We start from the raw sequence: 18,229 nt of genomic DNA, 5'->3' as shown, positions 1-18,229 counted from the left end.
GAAAAATGTCAATATTCCTGACCATTTTCAATACCATTGGGAAAAATATGACTTTTCTTTTCTTGGCTCGTAGCAGAGAAACAGCAGAAAGACTAGTAGATATTTAATATCACACTTTTGTAGACACAGATTTTTCTTGCAAAGTGTGTCGACTCAGAATCTTCGTATAGATATTTTGATGTTTCTGACAACACTTACTCTGAAGCCACTCAAGAAATGAAGCCCTGGTCTTTTCAGTAAGGTGTTTTATAGTTGCAGTGGCCTCTTTGAAAGGTGTTGCAGGTGTTGATTTCATATTGTGATGAGACACAAATTCAATGCAAGAAGATGTCCTGAGATATTCCTGGAAATTAGTCCGAGTCTGACTTGCAACCTAAAAATGCTTAAACTCTCTGAAACACTCTTCAATTAAAACCATTAATCTCTTCAATATTTTGCCACACGGACGTTTCGGGACCAGTTATGCTGATTGTGGTTATCTGTAATTACCTCGCCTGTGAAGATTGATCATGAAATTGCCAGAATACATGCTGAAGAAGGGCGTCTTGCCCAAAACATCCATGTGAGAGTTGATTTTTTCTAACTCTCTTTCCCAATTTTTGATGCTTTGGGATCGTAGGTCGCCACCCGAAGCATCAGTATTTGATGTGTTAGGAATGAGGCTCAAAAATCAACTTTCTTACAAAGTGGACCTTTGAATAGTTTGATGGGAGTGCTGCTCTTTGTTTTTCTTTTTGGATTACTCACTACATTAAGGATTCAGAACCCAGTATTCTAGTTTTATACATTTTTTCTTATGAACCCAAGTTTGCTTTCAATGCCTCAAACCTCAGATTTATAAAAAAAAAAGTGCATCCTTGATCAGAAATACAGTCTGAATGTAACGCAGGAACAAACTACTCAAAGAAACAGAACTCAACAAACAAGCTAGAAACTTTATTTGTTAAAACAAGTATATAGAGTTGCTGTATTACATCTTTTTATCTTGCTAGATTGTGGTTTTTTATACATTTACCAACAGTGGTTTAGAAAGGCAACTCCTAATGGAAACAATGGCATATGTATACAATACAAATTAGCAAACATATCAAAATCAGTTTTTACAACTTTTTGTAGCAACCAATTCTTTCTATTGGTGTGCCATAGTGCAAACTGTGTTGTTTGTAAGACAGAGTCTTAAGCATGATCTCAACATTCATACATCTCGACAATCCGTTTCCTCTGTCTTAAACACATTTTTTTTTTCATTTGTAGGCTGCATTCATTGTGCCTTCAGTTCAAGTCCTTCTGTCCAGTAATGTGAATTTACAATCAGAATAATTCAAGTGTATCGGGCAGGTCAGGCTGTTTTTTTTTTTGTTGGATAGTGATGATTGTGACTGAGCGAGGACGCTCCTCCGTCGGGTATGTTGTATGGATGTATGGCGAGAGTATATGAAGACCTGTCAAGACCTAAAATGGTGCTACTTCACCCTGGTGGAACATGATCGACCGGCACGTCGAAAACCTGAACCCAAGTTCTCGATATCGTTGATCGAAAAACTAAATAAGATGTTAAGGTTTCATCTGATACAGGAAGGATTTTCCAAATTGGTTGATGTAGTAATTTCTGGCTAGGAATTAGGGTTTGCCGTGCAGCCGGTTTTCATCGTTTCATCGACTCCTACGTGTCCTAAAACATGTTCTACCAGTGTGAAGTACCACTCTCAAGAGTCCCCAGCTGTGTTTTTCCAAGCCCTTTCAAAAAGTCCATGAGGATTCCTGGTTTCACTCTTAAAAACATAACTCGAAAAAATGATTATCACAAACATATAGCTTAGCGAAAAAGTGTAATAGCTTGCATGTCGGCTACGATCGGAGATGGCGTACGAGTATAATCTGTCGGCATGTTTTGTATAAATGGACAGAGCGCAGAACACCGAGACGACGAAGGACGAGAAAAGTTTTTGGATAATAATTTCTATCTACATTCACTCCCAAGGTCCGGCGTGTGTGTTTGTGTGTGTGTGTGTGTGTTCCTGCATCCATCTGACTTTGAGATCTGACTAAGATTTCACAGGAAGAAAGAAAAGGTGAGAGCTGTGCCGGATGTGAAAGCAGCGCTGCCCTGCGGGAAGGTCGGGCTGATTGTGGTCTCTACTCTGGTTCTATTGCACTGTGTTGCTGCAGGAGAAGCACTGGAACTGGTGGATCGGTTGTGTCAAAAAGTCTGAAAACTGGAGGCCGGACCGAGCCGCCCGACCTCGCCGAGATCTCACTCCCGACTCAAGAGCATCCACAACGGTCTACCACCATGGAGGGGATCTTGCCGTAGATGATCTGCTCCTTTCGGTTAAAGTAGAGCATGTTGATGGGCGACATCTTGGTGGGGGTACAGCAGGGGCCCGCGGACCCTCTGGGGTTGGCTTTGTTCACCAGGTGGGTGTGCGGGTACTTCTGCAAGTGCATGTACTCGCACTCCCCGGAGCAATAGTTGGCCTTGTAGCGCTTTGGGGCAATAATCCAGTCCCAGCCAAAGTCTTCGAAGTCCACCGTGAGCGGGTAGCGGCAGCACCGGGACTCTGGAGAGTTCTCGTCACAGTCCAGGCCCGAGTCTCTCCGGACACGCTTGGGCCCCTCTGAGATCTTCACCTCCATGAACGGTTGCTGCAATGACAGAACGTGTGTGAATACTTTGGTTCGGACGACACAACCAAGCCTACATCTTTTCGACCTCTGGCAGCCGGTTTTCAAACACGGCTCGATAATATTATGAAACTTTTGAGTTTTGAAGAAATTGAATCATGTGACGGTTGGTTAACCACCGCCGTCTCGGTATTCTAATTGCCCCAGAGCCCGGTGCCAGCATCTGAGCCGTGCGATAAGTGTTTGTCATTGATAGCAGCGAGTGTGTGTGTGTGTGTGGGTGTGTGTGTGTGTGTGTGCAGGCAATTACTCTGATTTGCACAGTCACACAGAATACTTTAAGGAATGTGGGGCAGGTGAACTTTTATGTAATCCAGCAATAAGATTTGAGGTTATTGTGGACTGGGCGTTTGTCCAAATGCAGGTGTGCGCCTACATGGAGTCTGTGTTGATTAACTGCTTTCAGAAAGTCTTAAGTCTTGATTCGCTTCTCCAGCAGTGAAATGCAGGAATGTTTAACCGCCTGCTGACTCTGCAAAGCCTCTCTGTACTACAAGCTGAAGTTAAAGCCTCAGAAACAGACTCAAACATGTTTTTCTTATAAGACCTGGACTTTTAGGAATAATTTTCCTGCAGGATGCTCCAACTATACTCATCACAATGCACTCCTGTACGTTTACTGATGAGATAAACTGCTTCTTATCACTTCTAGTATGTTCACTTTAATGTAAATAAAGTCTCAGCTCACCAGTCCGTCCTCTCCAGGCTCTGCGGAGGTCACGGCCAAGTCATTCCCCCTCGAATCGAAGGCGTTAATCTGGATGCCCCAGTTGGTCTCCGGCTGCCGCAGCCACACGCTCAACACTTGTTTGACGTCTATACTTTGCCAAGAGCCGACCCCGGCGTTCACGTCGATCTTCAGGGAGCGGATGTGTATGTGCCCGTTCCCGTCTGTGACCGGCATCAGGCGGGAGATCTGCAGGAACACCGTGGTCGCCTCGTCCGACGCGCGCAAATGCACCCAGAGCTGCGCCCGCACGATTCGATTGGCTTGAATCTTTTGAGTGAAGGAGAAAAAGCAGCACCTCGGCTCCCCATCCACCTGGACGACTGACTCGGCTGGAGAGAGAGAGAGAGAGGAGAGAGAGAAAACTACTGAACATGTGCGATTGAAATTTACAGACTGAAATAAAAATCCCTGACACGAGACCTCACAATCCGTGTGCGTAATCACCACAGTCTGACAAAATACACCACTAATATACTGTTTTAACTCTCCATAATGTTCCTACATCGACACTGACAATATTAAAACCTGGTGAAGCCAAGTGTTGACTGTTTATAGCGTCCCTCCGTGCGCTCTGCTCCGTGCGTAAAAACCCATTTTGGAGACGTCTGCGCGCTTCCACTTTATCGGTCAAACAAAGCGAAATAAAAACTCACGTTCAGTGGCCATCATCATAATCGTCTCCGTGATGGCGTGCTCATCGTCCTCCTCCATAACCACATCCCTGTTGTCGTCTCCCAGCACGTCGTACTGGTCGAGAAGCTGCTGCAGCGGCGGCGCTTTGGGCAGGAGCTGCTTCACGATGTCCCGGCTGATATTTGGAGCCTCCTTCATTCGCAGTTTGCTCAGAATCTGAGACTTTATGGCGTTTAATCGCATGGTTTTAATCTGCTGCCGGACTTCGCAGGTTGCGCACTGCTCCGTGTCCTCTGGGCTGGTGGCGGAGGGTTGCTGCTGCTGTTGCTGCTGCTGCTGTTGCGTCTCTTGGTCGCTCAAAACTACTGGACCCAAAACAATCAGCAAGCTAAGATAGAGCACAATCTGAGACGGATGCATTGTCTCTAAGGTGTGAAAGTTTGGTTTTAAAAAAAAAAGATCCGTTGGTTTGTGCTGGACGTGACGCGCGGCTGGACTGGGTTTGGATTAAAGTCCCACACTGACAGGCATCATACTTTATTAGCGCGCACCTTTTTATACTCCAACTTTAGCCTCTTTTGTGTCGTCAAAAACTATGATTGGCTGGACAGGCAACAATGAATTTTAACCGACTGACATGAAAACTTTTTTTCGTTGTCAAACCATACAGGGATGGAGGCTGTGAGCGTGTGCTGAGCGCGTCCACAGATGGACAAATTCACTTTTCTTACAGTCATTGCGCAACGAGCGCAGTGGCGCACAGCGGACTGTGTTACATGTAACATGCTGATGATCCTCAAGTTATATGAGCCAAATCAAAACAAAACAGCCTGTTTACTGAACATTAGGAAAGATAAATACAGGCGAGGTCTTGTACAGTTGGAGATGTATGTGAATACACTAGTTTTTAAAAAAATGCGCTTTAAAAAAAACAGTTTTTATATAATTTCTTTTAACTGCGCGCTCGATAAGACAATCAAACATTACTGTTCTTTGATGGCAGGTATTGTAACGTGATGTAACTCTGTCTGCCTGATTGTAATAAATTCATCTGTGAGGAAAAATAAGAAATAAAGGTTTTATCCTGTAAAAGTCAAGTCTGTGTTTTCTTCTGATTAAAGGCTCATATCAGCTAAAAACTTGAAATACATCGTTTTGCGCACAGGAATAAAATAAATAAAAATAAATAAATAAATAAATAAATAGGAAAGGTAAAGAAAATTCCTTAATCCAGGACTTCAAATCTCCTGTTGGTGAAACCTGGTTGCAGCTCATGAGAAGATGGTGCCATCGTGTGGCGGCTTCACATCACTCACACCAGGACCTGAATGAATGTGGTGATTTGTTGTATAAAAGTCATAAACTTGAGAAAAAGTACAGATGTCATGTTAAAATATTACTTCTGTATCTGATCTGATCCAGTTGCCAATAAAATAAATTAATTTAAATATCTGCTTCTTTATCTGTGATGCAATCTGCAAATAACTAGTAACTAAAGCAGCAGGAAATGGAAAAAGAACAATCACCTCAAAATTAAGTACAGTACTCGAGTAAATCTACTTGGTCTGCCTTACTTTGTTTTTAAAAATGTTTTTATTTGCACATAGATAAAATCAGATGATTAAAACAAAATATCAGAGGTCAAGAGGTCATCAGGCTTACAGGAGGAACCAGGGGGCTGAGCTCTTGAAGTGTCACATGACAGGTTGATAAATATATATTTGGGTGTGATTATACAAAAGAGAAACGACATGTTGTTCGTACTACTGGTTTAATCATTTCCATTCCACCCAGTTAGTTTTAATGTCTTTATTTAAGTTTCTATTTGATTTATTTCATGTTGTTGGATATAATTATTTTTACATTTGCATTTTACTTACATTTTACATTATTTTCATGTAAGAAACAATTTATTTGTAGTTTCTGCACTTTTGCACATTTCAAATCAAAATACTGATTTACAGTAAATTCATTGTCTGCTGGTTTATTCTGTTTCCAGCTCACCAGTAAGTCATGATAATGGTTGTGTTGGATGTAAAATGGACAAACGACGGAGCGTGGATAATATATAGTTAATATTGGCGGTGCTGAGGTGGGTGGTGCGTTTAGCTCGGGGCCCCAAATCAAATTCTGCTCAGGGCCCCATAAAGCCTCGGGCCGGCTCTGTGACGAACCCCCTTCTGCCCCGTTACAGAAACAAAAACACAGAAAAAACAAACAAATATTTCATAAGACGGTTTAACTTATACTTAGCTGCTTATACTGGCTTAATGTCTGCATGCATCTCGCACACAATCGCTGAATTCTTATTAAAATTACTCGCCGGATAAGTGTAAAATTTCGTAATATAATAATAATAATCGTAATATATTTCTTATTAAAAACTGTATAAGAATATTAATTTAAAGACAAAATAAAGAATTAAAATCTCATATAAAGTCAAAATTAACCAAGTTTTAAGTAATTATTATAAGTATTATAGTTTAAATTTGGGCTTATGATGGTTTATGGTATAGTTCTGATTGGTTGTTTCATTGATTGTGTCATGATTGGTGTAATTACATCATTACAATCATGTTATTCTTATTTTGTTGTTTTACTGCCCAATGTGTGCGTATACGACAAAAAGTGACACGTTGTTTTCTGCTAATAACCAACTCATATTAGAGATAAATGCTCATGTTTAATAAAACAGTCACAGAGGCAGTTCTGCTGCATAATATTTTATTTTTGACACTGTGAGTCATATAACTACCTGCAGTATCTGCTCTATAAAGAGGAAAGACGAGGTGTCAGTATCTGTCTAATAAAGATATTATTGGCCAATTTGTCAAACCAGCTCAGAAAAGTTGAATTTATATGCAAAGTATTGATATTCAGTTAAATAAATGTAAATTAAAAAAAAAAAACAAAAAAACAAGAAAACATGATCTTTTCTTAATTTCTTCTCAATAAAAAACATCAGTGAAATACAGACAGACTTAATAAAAGTAAACTGAAAACATGACAAGTCATTGGAGTCGTTATATCTCAAGTCACGAGTCTCAAGTCAAGAATCATTTTCTCCCTTTTTTTAAATGTACAAATCAATCAAACTTTATTTATACAGCACCTTTCATACAAATCAAAATGCAATTCCAAGTGATTGAGAAATAAAACATGGTATAAAAACAGGTTTAGAGTATAAATGCACATCAACTGCAACAAAATGAGTAGTTAAAATAATAAAAGATGAAAACAAGCAAGAAAAATAATGATAAAATAAAGTATTGCATGTAAAATTTTATTTTAGAGGTTCATAAAATATAAGAAAATGAATAATAAGAACAATAAATAAATAAACTAAAATCTATATAAAATATAGTAAAAAGAATAAAGGGCTATGATAGAAACAAAATAAATTAAAATAAGTATTAAAACCATAAAAATTATAAGACACTACATAAAAGCCAGTTTATGTTTAAAAGCATCAATATTTCCAGCTCCTCTTTAATTAAAACACAATGAAAGCCACAAAATAATCAGACACAAACACGTGAAGATAATAAACAGATAATAAATAAATCAACAATCTCATTTTCTTCATGGATCAGTCTGGTGATTTCCTGGTGCAGTGTCTCGGTGTCGCCACCAGATGGCGGTGCTGCAGCGGCCCGCGGCGCCGCCGTCAGTGCGCAGCGGCCGGACTCTCTCTCCTCTGAGCACCGCTGCAGCTCGGTAATTGCCGTGGAGCGTCGTCGCTCTGAAGTCAGTCCAGACCTCTGATGTGCTCCCTGCTGAGCGGCTTCACTCGGCGGTGACCGACGTGACGGCAGCATTGGATCGGCAGTCTGCTCCGGCGGACTCTCGTCTCCTCTCAGAGATGATTTGACATCAGGTGCGGAGCTTCTTCATCCTGCAGACACTGAAACCAGCAGCAGCAACTTGGGAGATAATTTTGTTTCTTTACACGCATCAGGAGTCAAGTTCACATCGCTCGGATGCTGTTGGAGAGAGCAGAGGATCCGGCGCGACACCACATGATGTCCGGATTATTATTTACTTGAACGACCTTGGGGTTTTTATTCCTCCTGACGCCGGGCTGGTTTTTGGGGGAATGGAGAGAAACCTGACGCTTTTTCCACACTCTGATGAAAGTATGTTGATCCTTCTGTTGACATGTTTAATCTCATGTTGCTCAGAGCAGGTTTGCACAAAAGCTTCTCACAATAATTATCAAGATTTAATCTCAATCCCATGTGTTTGTTTGTCAGCTATGGATGGATGCTCTCACAGTTTTGGTGCACGTCAACACAATCATTTAAGCTCATTAACACAGAAATCAGATGTGGTGACTGCTCAGACTCCTGCATGCTCCTCCAAATGTTGTTTTTACTCACAGGGAGACTCCCCTTCTTCCGCATAAATCATTCATGGCCTGGTGTTGTGCAGCTTTCTGAATGAAGCACATGTTTGCTGTGTGCCGAGGCCTGCAGTCCGAGAAGAGGAGCTGTCACTGTGAATCAGGCTGCGAAGGCTCGGTTAGTGGAACAGATGGGAGACACAGGCTTACAACAAAACAGCATCAGCGCGCTCGAGCTAGAGACAGACGTCCCCGTGTCATGCAATACAAAATAGGCCGAGGGATTGAGTCATAAAACACTGGGAGGGAGAGGCGGGAGGGGTGGATGAGTAACACATTTGATGTGCAGAGGAGCAGAGCGTGTTTAAAGATGACCCTGCAGAGTCAGAGGTGAGGCCTTGACCCGGGTCAAGTGCTCGGCACGGTCACTGTGAAAAATCCTTTTCCTCGTTCCCGCCATCTGGTATTTGTAGGCAGCCTCTGATGATGAATAAATCACTGAAATCCTCCCTCTATCTTTCTCTCCGCAGTTGAGGAAAAGATGAGTTCTGGTCGGCGAGGAAGCCGGACTGACCGATTCAACGCCGCGAGACCCGCACAGGGATGGGCCTCCTAGCTGGTCGCCCCCGAGCGCCCTCTAAATCACCACCCTCGCCTCTGTAATACTGATCGTCGCACATGTTGGCACCCGGACATGGATGAGAGTGGGAGTGGATGACAGGAGCGCAGAAAGAAGTCGAGGGGGAAGCAAAGAGCTGCTTCTGGGTCGACTGACCGATCACCTCTGGAATCAGAATGAAAAGTTAGAAATCTAACCAAAGACTCTCGCTGTCACTGCACATTCATCCTCCAGAGCATGGGGTGCGTTAAATCCAAGAAGAGCGACCCTACAGGCCAAAATGCGAACTCTACGGAGAAGATGGAAGGCAAAGCCAAGGGAGCGAGAGGCGAGAAAGCCTACTTGGTTCAGTCAGAGACGGGCTCGCCGGAGAACTCCCCGCAGGTCAACCCGGTGCTGCTGGAGTATGCCCAGAAGCTCTCTGAGGAGATCGTGGTCCGGGCCGTGCAGCAGTGGGTGGAGGTAGACCGCCGCTACAGCGACATCCCCTACATCGAATGTGACGTGCCATGACACAGGAAGGGGGTGTCGCAGCAGAAAGCCCGGGAGCCGAGACTGCCTTGAACTTGACACTTCTACATGTGATTAAACAAGGCTGAAAGTCTCCAAACACCTTCATTCAGAATCCTTCAAGCATCTACGTGCTGTGAGCGGGAATATGAATGAGCTGTCAGTAATTCAGTTTTGACCTACTTTTGGATTGGATTATACTTGGATTGAGCCTAAAAACCCTCCTACAAAGCAACCAAAGCACCCTGATCCCGTCCACGTTTCTGTGATTATCTGCATCAAAGCCGGAGCCTTGCTGAAGCAGAAAGTCTTCAGTTGGATATCAGCTTTCTCAGACCTTATTTGTCCCCTCTTCCAGTAGGTGTTGGCTCTCTGTGGCTGGACTTGTTACGCAAAGCAAGAAATCCTATCAGATATTGCCGGGAATCATAACGGTCCTGCCAGTGAAAGTCTACCCGATCCATTGATGCTGTCCCAGGGCCAAGATTCTTTCCTCGTACGGAGGAAGATATTAATAGATCCCTTCTTTTGGTGAAGGCTCACACTAGTGTCATCAGGTCAGAAACACACCCAGCTGTCCGGCTCCTTCTGGTCTGACAAAAGGCTCCTCGGGCTGAAGTTCTCCCTTAATGGCCTCCCTGGAGATCCTGTGGCTGAGCCGCAATGAGGAGCATCTTCCCCGGCTCTGCTTATCTCACTGCCATTAGGCAGCCTCGACCGCAGCCCTCCATCCAGCAGGCAGGGTCCTCAAAATGGGTCCAGGAAATTACAAATGTTTTTCCTGCGCTCCAGGATATTTAAACACACAAGTCACAGTTTGGTAGCTTCATCAGAACCCAGATCCAAACCAGTCGCCAGAATAAACGTTGACAGTGTACATTTTTCTGCAAACCACGGATATGTTCAAACTTTTCTTTATGTTGTAGCTTTATGTTTCTTCAGGTTCAATTATAGTCTCATTAGGTTTATAGTCTAATTAGGTTAAGTCTCAAAAAACACTTCAGGATCAGGAAAAGATCACGTTTTGGCTGAACTGGTTGTTTGCCACAAATATTGCAGTGTCTTCTCAAAAACATCGAGTGGTTTCACACTTACAGTCGTTGAAACACTTGTCGGACAGTGGTTTCTCACTTGGCAGCTGGCTCGACATCTTGTCAAAAATATTTGGTTTTGTTGCCGATAAAAAACAGATGTCAAAAACGTCCCAACATCCCATCAGAAATGTCCTGTTTTGTTGCCAGAAACACAGTAGGAATTTGTCTCGACGTCTCGTTAAAAATGTCCAGTGGTTTCATGCTTACAAATGTTGAAACGCTGTGTCAAACAGTCTTTGTTGCCATAGACACCGCAAGAATATGTCCTGACATCGTCAGAAAAAACCCGGTTCTGTGGCCACTAACAAGGCTGGAAAATGTCCTGACGTCTCATTTAAAAATATCCTGTGGTATCACGCTTATAAATGTGCAAATGCTGTGATGAACAGTGGTCTCTCGCTTGGCAGCTGTCTTGATGTCTGGTCAAAATTGTTCGGTTTTATTGTCGCTAACATGGCAGGAAAATGTCCAGATGTCTCCTTTGAAAATATCCAGTGGTTTCACGTTTACAAATGTTAGAACGCCATCTCGAACAGTGGTCTCTGGCTTGGCAGCTGTATGGACATCTTATCAAAAATATCCAGTCTTGTTGCCACCAACACAGCTGGAAAATGATCCGGCGTCTCCTTAAAAATATCCAGTGGTTTCACGCTTAAAAATGTGAAAACGCCATCTTGACCAGTGGTCTCAGGCTTGGCAGACGTCTCGACATCTCATCAAAACATCCAGTTTTGTTGCCACAAACGGAGTAGGAATATGTCTCGACGTCTTGTTAAAAATATTCAGTGGCTTCACGCTTACAAATGTTGACATTTTTCCGGGAAGTCTAGTCACTAACTTGGCGACTGCATCACCCAGCTGTCACGCCACCACCATCCTGTCTCAGCTCGTATACATGTAGGCGATGTGACACGTATTGATGAAAATGTTGATACATGTATGAAACGTACAAATGTGAAACATATCCGTGATTTACAGAAATGTAAAATGCCAACATTTCATTTTGGCGACTGTTTGGCCACATCACAAAGGACTTGCTGGTCTCTCCCAGAGAGCAGGACATGAGAACGGATTGACACACTTTTCAAAAAGGATTTATCCCGTCAACAGAACTGTTGTTAAAAAAAACCACTTGGTTCTGGTTAAAAATGTTGTAGGCCTAGTTTTTTGTTTTTTTTGTCAAAATTGTGTCATTGTACAACGCCTGACTGAGAAATACTGCCATCTGCCCGACAGAGGACAACAGCATAAATATGCAAACCTGTAAACCCATGACATTTTAATCCAGTGTATGTTTGACTTCTTGAACTCGTGTGGTGCTGCTCCATTGATACATACCAGGGGACAGAGTAGATATATTTGGAATAGAGGTTCACAACCTGCCAAAGTCCTTAATGAATGTTACTTTGGGCCCAACACAGTTTAGGTGACTTGTTTTATACTGGTGATGATTCATATGAGGGGCGACATTATCCAGATCTGGTATTTGCTCACTGGACAGTGGAAGGAGTGTAGCTTGAACACAGGAACTGTTAACTGATGTCACTGGGATTTACCCCAAATTCACATCGCTAGCTTTGTCTCTACTGATGATGAGGACACTTTAACTGCCACACAACTATTTGCAGTGACTATAGCTTTTAATAGTGTTGCATTTAATGAATTAAAAAACATAACAGCAGGAACCAGTAACAGTAAGAATACTTAAAACATGCTGATAAGCCATATAAAACAGTGGCAGGGTATTCCCTCCACTTGCCTTCTCCCCAGGTCTTCTCTGATAACAGTGGTACTGTTTCAGTATGGATTTAAAACTGTCCATTGTATCGGGTCGTCGAACCAGTACGGATGTAGTAAATGAAAAAGTCCTTGTTAAACGCACAATATGTAATGTCTGCCACTAGGTGGTCTCTCAAACAAAACAAGAAAAGCAAAAGATGTAATGGTGCGTTCCATTGCGAGTAGGAAATCGTAATTTTCAGGTCAGTATTTCCGACTATTTTTCATGGACGCTCGCCGCAAACGGCTGTTCGGATGGCGAGTCTGCGAACTTCACAAGAAACTACAGCAGCTGATTAAACAGTTGAGGACAGGAGTAATTGTATTGACCGCAGATCAACTGAAGGAAAGTGAAAATGGCCACTCTAAAGTTGTATTTGCTGCATGTTTCAAAAACAAACACTTTATAAAGTAAAAATTGCTCAGGATGTAAAAAAGTAACTGTGTTGGAGTTGTGAGCGCAGTGGAACGCACCATAAAATGTTTGACGTGTGAAGTAGTGTGGGATCGTGGGAGCTGTTGTCTTCATTGTTAAAAACCACCATTGCCAATGAAAATCTAAAGTGTTGACGGACGAGGTAATGTGATTGTCACGTTACGTTTAGTCACGCTGGCCGACTTCCTTCCTGACTCTCTGACGAATCATCTGATGTTAACCTGGAAGGTGTAGACAGACGAAGTCATGCTACTTCTAGTGAACCACCATGGGACCTTATTTCAGAAAAAAAAGTATGTATGGCAGTGAATTGTGAGGGACACATTTCTTTTAAAGGTGCAATATGTAAGACTTTTAGTTGAAAACATTCAAAAATTATTGTAATTAACAGTGTTGAGTTATGTCTGTTGAAGTGAGCATGCTAACCAGCTAGCCCCCAGATATGGTCTGGCAGTAAACAACATCAAAACTCCCCCGGTGCTCCGAGCTCCCAGTCCGGGCAAAGTCAGCTAATACGACCGCTAGCAGCACCATTAACTGAGCTTACTAGCTAACGGCAGCTACACTTAGCAGCTGTTAGCGGTTACTCTGGTGTTATGCTGCCCCCTGTTTGTTTGGAGTATGATTACGACAGATAATTCTTACATATTGCGCCTTTTTAATGGTGTTTCAAAGCCTCTGTTTACAAGCTGCAGTGTTTAGGTGAGGTTGAAATACTCTGTGTGCTATTAAAAGCATCACACTAAAAAAAAAATCAAAACACAAGTTGCACTAATCTCTTTCCCTCCAAACATGTTGTCGACACCCCCTGAAGATTAGAGCGGTGACGCCGTACTCCTAATTCTTAATCTGACGCCGTTTGTTTTGCTTCAGATGAAATGATAAATGTCACTGTTGGACTGAAAAACTGTTTTTCTGTGAATGTTGGGATTCAGAAACCTTGAAGGGTCCGTTTGAATAGCACAAGAAAGAGCTGACGGCAGTGAGACAAGAATGTGATAGTTTGATCAGTTCATGCAATTAAAGGTGCACATTTTCTTTGCAGTTGCTGGAGGATGATTTTATTTTACATGTTAATTTCAATGACATATAAAACCGGGTGATGGAAATCTATATTTCTTATTTTTGGGCCATACATTAAAGATGTTGCCATAACGCTGATGTCTAATCACTGAGAAAGGTTTCATTTTTTACAAACTGTGGTGTCGTCTGTGTTTACAAACTCACAACAGATTCAGTTTTTAAACTTCAGGTCGTGTGGTCGTCTAAAAGGAAAGATTTGACTTCTTCAGACGGCCTTAAGAGTTAAAAATCTGATCCAGTGTGACGTCCTCATTCAAACATCTGTGTCTTCCACTGAAAGGCTGCCAATGCTTCCTTATGGAGTTTTTAAAGGTCACCCATTTTAAATTATATGAAACCAGCAGGTGTTTGGACAGAGATGAGAGATGCTGCTACACTGGCCGGACTCATCCAACACTTCCTCTGTGATCATTAAATAAAAGGATAGATTCCCTGAGGTGTTATATTGCCCTTTGGTAAAAACTAATGATCGTTTTCATTATCAATCAAACTGTCTCTTACAACCCTGATTCCACAAACAGTTGAGGACGCTGTGTAAAACTAATGAAAACGGAAGAAAATCATTTGGAAAGTAACAACAGTGTTGAACTGGCTCCTGTCTGAAACATGTCGCTGGCAAATTCAGAATAAGTGTATATTTACCAAAAACCAAACAAGTTGATGAGATAAAAACATTAAATATATTGTCTTTATAGTGTTTTAAATTGAGTATATGTCGAAAAAGATTGGCAAAATATCACACTCAGTTTTCTGTAAGTTTTGCACAGCGTCTCAACTTTTTTGTCAATAAATTCTCAGAATAAAGTAAAAAATGTCTGTTGAACAACCACAGACAGGTATAGCTTGTTTTAATCAACCAACAGACGTTCAGGTCATTGTCAAGTATGTCAAGGAAAAGCATCAAGTCCTTGAAAAAATCATCAAAATTTGGAATTTTTGCTTGAAAAAATCATCAAAATTTGATTTTTTTAAAAAAAAAAATCATCAAAATTTGATTTTTTTAAAAAAAAAAATCATCAAAATTTGAAATTTTTGCTTGAAAAAATCATCAAAATTTGGAATTTTTACGTGAAAAAATCATCAAAATTTGGAATTTTTACGTGAAAAAATCATCAAAATTTGGAATTTTTGCTTGAAAAAATCATCAAAATTTGATTTTTAAAAAAAAAAATCAAAATTTGAAATTTTTGCGTGAAAAAATCATCAAAATTTGGAATTTTTGCTTGAAAAAGTCATCAAAATTTGGAATTTTTACGTGAAAAAATCATCAAAATTTGGAATTTTTACGTGAAAAAATCATCAATTATCACTACTAGTTGATTTATTTTCTGTCAGTCGACTAATTGATTATTTGTTGCAGCTCTTGTTGAAGGGTTATTTGGCAGCCAGAACAATAGTGACAACTGAACCGGCCAGTCTTTAGTTCCCTATATATGTACCTCAAATGACCTATGTCTAACTTCAGTTTTTTTAGAAAAATATATAACTATTGATTTTTTCAAAAGTCCCAAGAAGCTTATTTAAATTCAAAAGATCTAAACCCGAAGATGCTCAGTTTTTTTTCCGTAAGTGAGCATTAAATGGGACATTTGCTAGAACCAGTAAATGTTTGTTGTTTGGAGTTTTTGCTTGAAAAATGACCAACGATAAATCGATTTTCACAATTATTCGCTGATCAATTTTGTGTCACTTGACTCAGTGGTTTAACTATTACTTTATTTGGTCAAAGACTCAAGAAGCTTATTTAAAAAAAAAAAAAAAATTCCCTAAAACATTGACTTCATGTATTTCAATCACATTAAATCTCCATCTGATCCTGTTACAATAATTTTTTATTGTTATACATAAAAGTAATCCACATGTAATGGATTACTTTTACGTATAATACTTGAAAATTTGCATTAACTTTATTTAGGCAGTTTTCCAATTTATTCACATCAACTCAACATGTTAAAAATACTTTGCATTAAATGATAATATTTATGTTGAACTTATGAAATAATTTAAAAAAAAAATGTGAGATTGAAATACATAAAGTCAGTGTTTTAGGAAAATAATTTTTTGAGTGAATCAAGCAGCTGATCAGTAATTCACTACCTACGACAGGTAAATGGCAGCAGAGGAGTTTTGTATCAGTGTTTTATTCTGGTGCAGTTGACTTTATTGTAAAGTTGGACTTCAGCTAACGATTATTTTCACGATCAGTCCATTAATCGTGTAAAAATTATGAAAAATATCCAAACTCCAAAAACTCTTTATTTACTGTCATTAATGACAAAGAAAATCAGCAAATCCTCACATTTAAGAAGCTGGAACCATCAAAAGTTTGACATTTTTGTTTGAAAAACGACTAAAATGATTAAACACTTATTATTAAAATAGTTATTGATTCATTTTCTCCAATTGACTTATAGTTTCAGCTCCGTCTGCTGCCAAATTACTGAAAAATAACCTCTGAAAAGCAGCTTTTAAAAGACGATACATGTTGGCCTGAGAAGATTTCATCATAAAATAACTAACATGGTGTCATATTCCTTTAGTACAATATCCATTTAACTTGTAAACTGTACATACAGTATGTGTAAAAACTGATGATGCCATTAAAGCAGATTTATGCCTTCCAACATCACTGAAACATCAGTTCACCATTATTTTCTCAGAGCAGCCTCTTTGTTTCACTGAAGCACACTCAGGTGCTCGTCGACACATTATCGGCTCATACAGACTCAACAATATTTATCTTAAATACCCGTCAAACGCGTCAGGAGGATGTGCTGCGTCCTGTACGAGAGGGTAAAAGTTCAGCGTCATAAAAGACAAACAAAAGGCCTTTAGAGGCGACTGCTGGCCGGCGTGTGTTTGAAGAGTAAATGGAAGCCATAAAGGTTTTTATCGGTGACGTGGAGAGAAACGCTCAGACTGTGTTCTCGGTGTTTACTGCCTACAGTATGTGGGAGTTGATCCTGTCTGAAGGCTGAGAGAGCCTCAGACTGCAGTGCTGGAGCTGCTGGATGAATAGGACGCACAGTTTATACAAGGCTGCTGATGAAACGAGATTGAGTCAGACTGTGGATGTGAGGCAGGAAGAGAAAACACTAAAAGAGACAAAGTGAAGGTGTTTCATCCTGTAGATCAGATGTTCCTGATAAACAGTCCTGCTCAATGACGTAAAGTTACCCTTCACTGATACCAGCTGTCACGTTTTATAACTGTTTGAATGGATTTTAAACTTTTCATTTTAGTGTAAATAGCTAACTACAGTATTTCAAATGTTTCTTAATCCCTTAAAACGATGAATGTCAAGCATTTATCGTTACTATTTCAACAATTTATCATCTTTACAGGTCGACTTTAGTGACAAACTATCTTAACTCTGACTTTACAACTTGTACATTGATCAGTTTATAGAAAACGTGTATAGCAATTGTGTAGCAAGATGCTTGGTGGTGGTGAAATTTAAGTCGTGTGACCATGATGTTGTCTGTTTATAGCCTAACATTAGCTTTTTACTGCTAGAGATTTAATTTACGCTTCGAAAATCACAAAAGTGGTCGTGTTGAACAAAATGTGTAGCTAATACAAAAAAAATGTCGTTGATGGAACCAGGGCGATGCTAACTTCCGGGTTAGCTTACAAAAATACGTCATCGTTAGCTACCATTTGGTCGCTACTTTAAAGTAGCTAAACTGAACGAAAATATAAACGCAACGCTTTTGTTTTTGCTCCCATTTTTCATGAGCTGAACTCAAAGATCTAAATCATTTTCTATATACACAAAAGACCATTTCTCTCAAATATTGTTCACAAATCTGTCTAAATCTGTGTTAGTGAGCACTTCTCCTTTGCCGAGATAATCCATCCCGCCTCACAGGTGTGGTCGTGCGTTTATATTTTTGTTCAGTGTAGTTAAAAACTCCTTGTAGTCGCAAACCTTTTCAACCATTTTTCATTTACTTGTTATCTACAGACTTCTCTGCTTCTCGTCAGTCTTTCCAAACACCCCGGGTTGAGAATCACTGCTTCAGATAGCTACAGAAATCATGCGTTTGTGATCATTTGCTTGGTCAATCATTTGTAACATACAAGTGTAGATGTCCTGCGAGTACTGCAGGTAGAACAGACCTGCTCGCAACCCAACATGCAATTAAAATATTTACTTTCCAGACTTCATATCTCAGCGGCAGTTTGGTGCTTTCATGATAACAAAGGCTCCTTCATAAAAGGCCTGTTCCCGTTTTTACAAGGACACTTTATAAGCAAGTCATAAAAGTCCCTGCCCTCAATAACCGAAGATCTTTTTTATACACGAGCAGCTTCT

General features: G+C 40.5%; 2 protein-coding genes across 2 annotated transcripts; one reads left to right on the top strand and one right to left on the bottom strand.

Moving 5' to 3' along the window:
* Window positions 1–919: 919 nt before the first annotated feature.
* On the bottom strand, window positions 920–4,579 carry mstnb (myostatin b). Its single transcript, XM_073473601.1, has 3 exons — window positions 4,069–4,579; window positions 3,374–3,744; window positions 920–2,646 (listed from the first exon to the last, which is right to left on the bottom strand). Exons 1-3 carry the CDS (start codon window positions 4,466–4,468, stop codon window positions 2,266–2,268), a joined length of 1,152 nt encoding a protein of 383 aa, XP_073329702.1. The 5' UTR covers window positions 4,469–4,579; the 3' UTR covers window positions 920–2,265.
* A 3,257-nt stretch (window positions 4,580–7,836) lies between these two features.
* On the top strand, window positions 7,837–13,996 carry c9h2orf88 (chromosome 9 C2orf88 homolog). The gene is made up of 2 exons (XM_073473294.1): window positions 7,837–8,184; window positions 8,921–13,996. The coding sequence occupies exon 2, from the start codon at window positions 9,247–9,249 to the stop codon at window positions 9,520–9,522; it is 276 nt and encodes a 91-aa protein (XP_073329395.1). The 5' UTR covers window positions 7,837–8,184; window positions 8,921–9,246; the 3' UTR covers window positions 9,523–13,996.
* The last annotated feature ends 4,233 nt before the right edge of the window (window positions 13,997–18,229 follow it).

This window comes from Pagrus major, chromosome 9 (assembly GCF_040436345.1).
Source record: "Pagrus major chromosome 9, Pma_NU_1.0".
NCBI lineage: Eukaryota > Metazoa > Chordata > Actinopteri > Spariformes > Sparidae > Pagrus > Pagrus major.
Note: the sequence above shows the minus strand (reverse complement) of the source record. Positions and strands in the feature narration are given on the sequence as shown.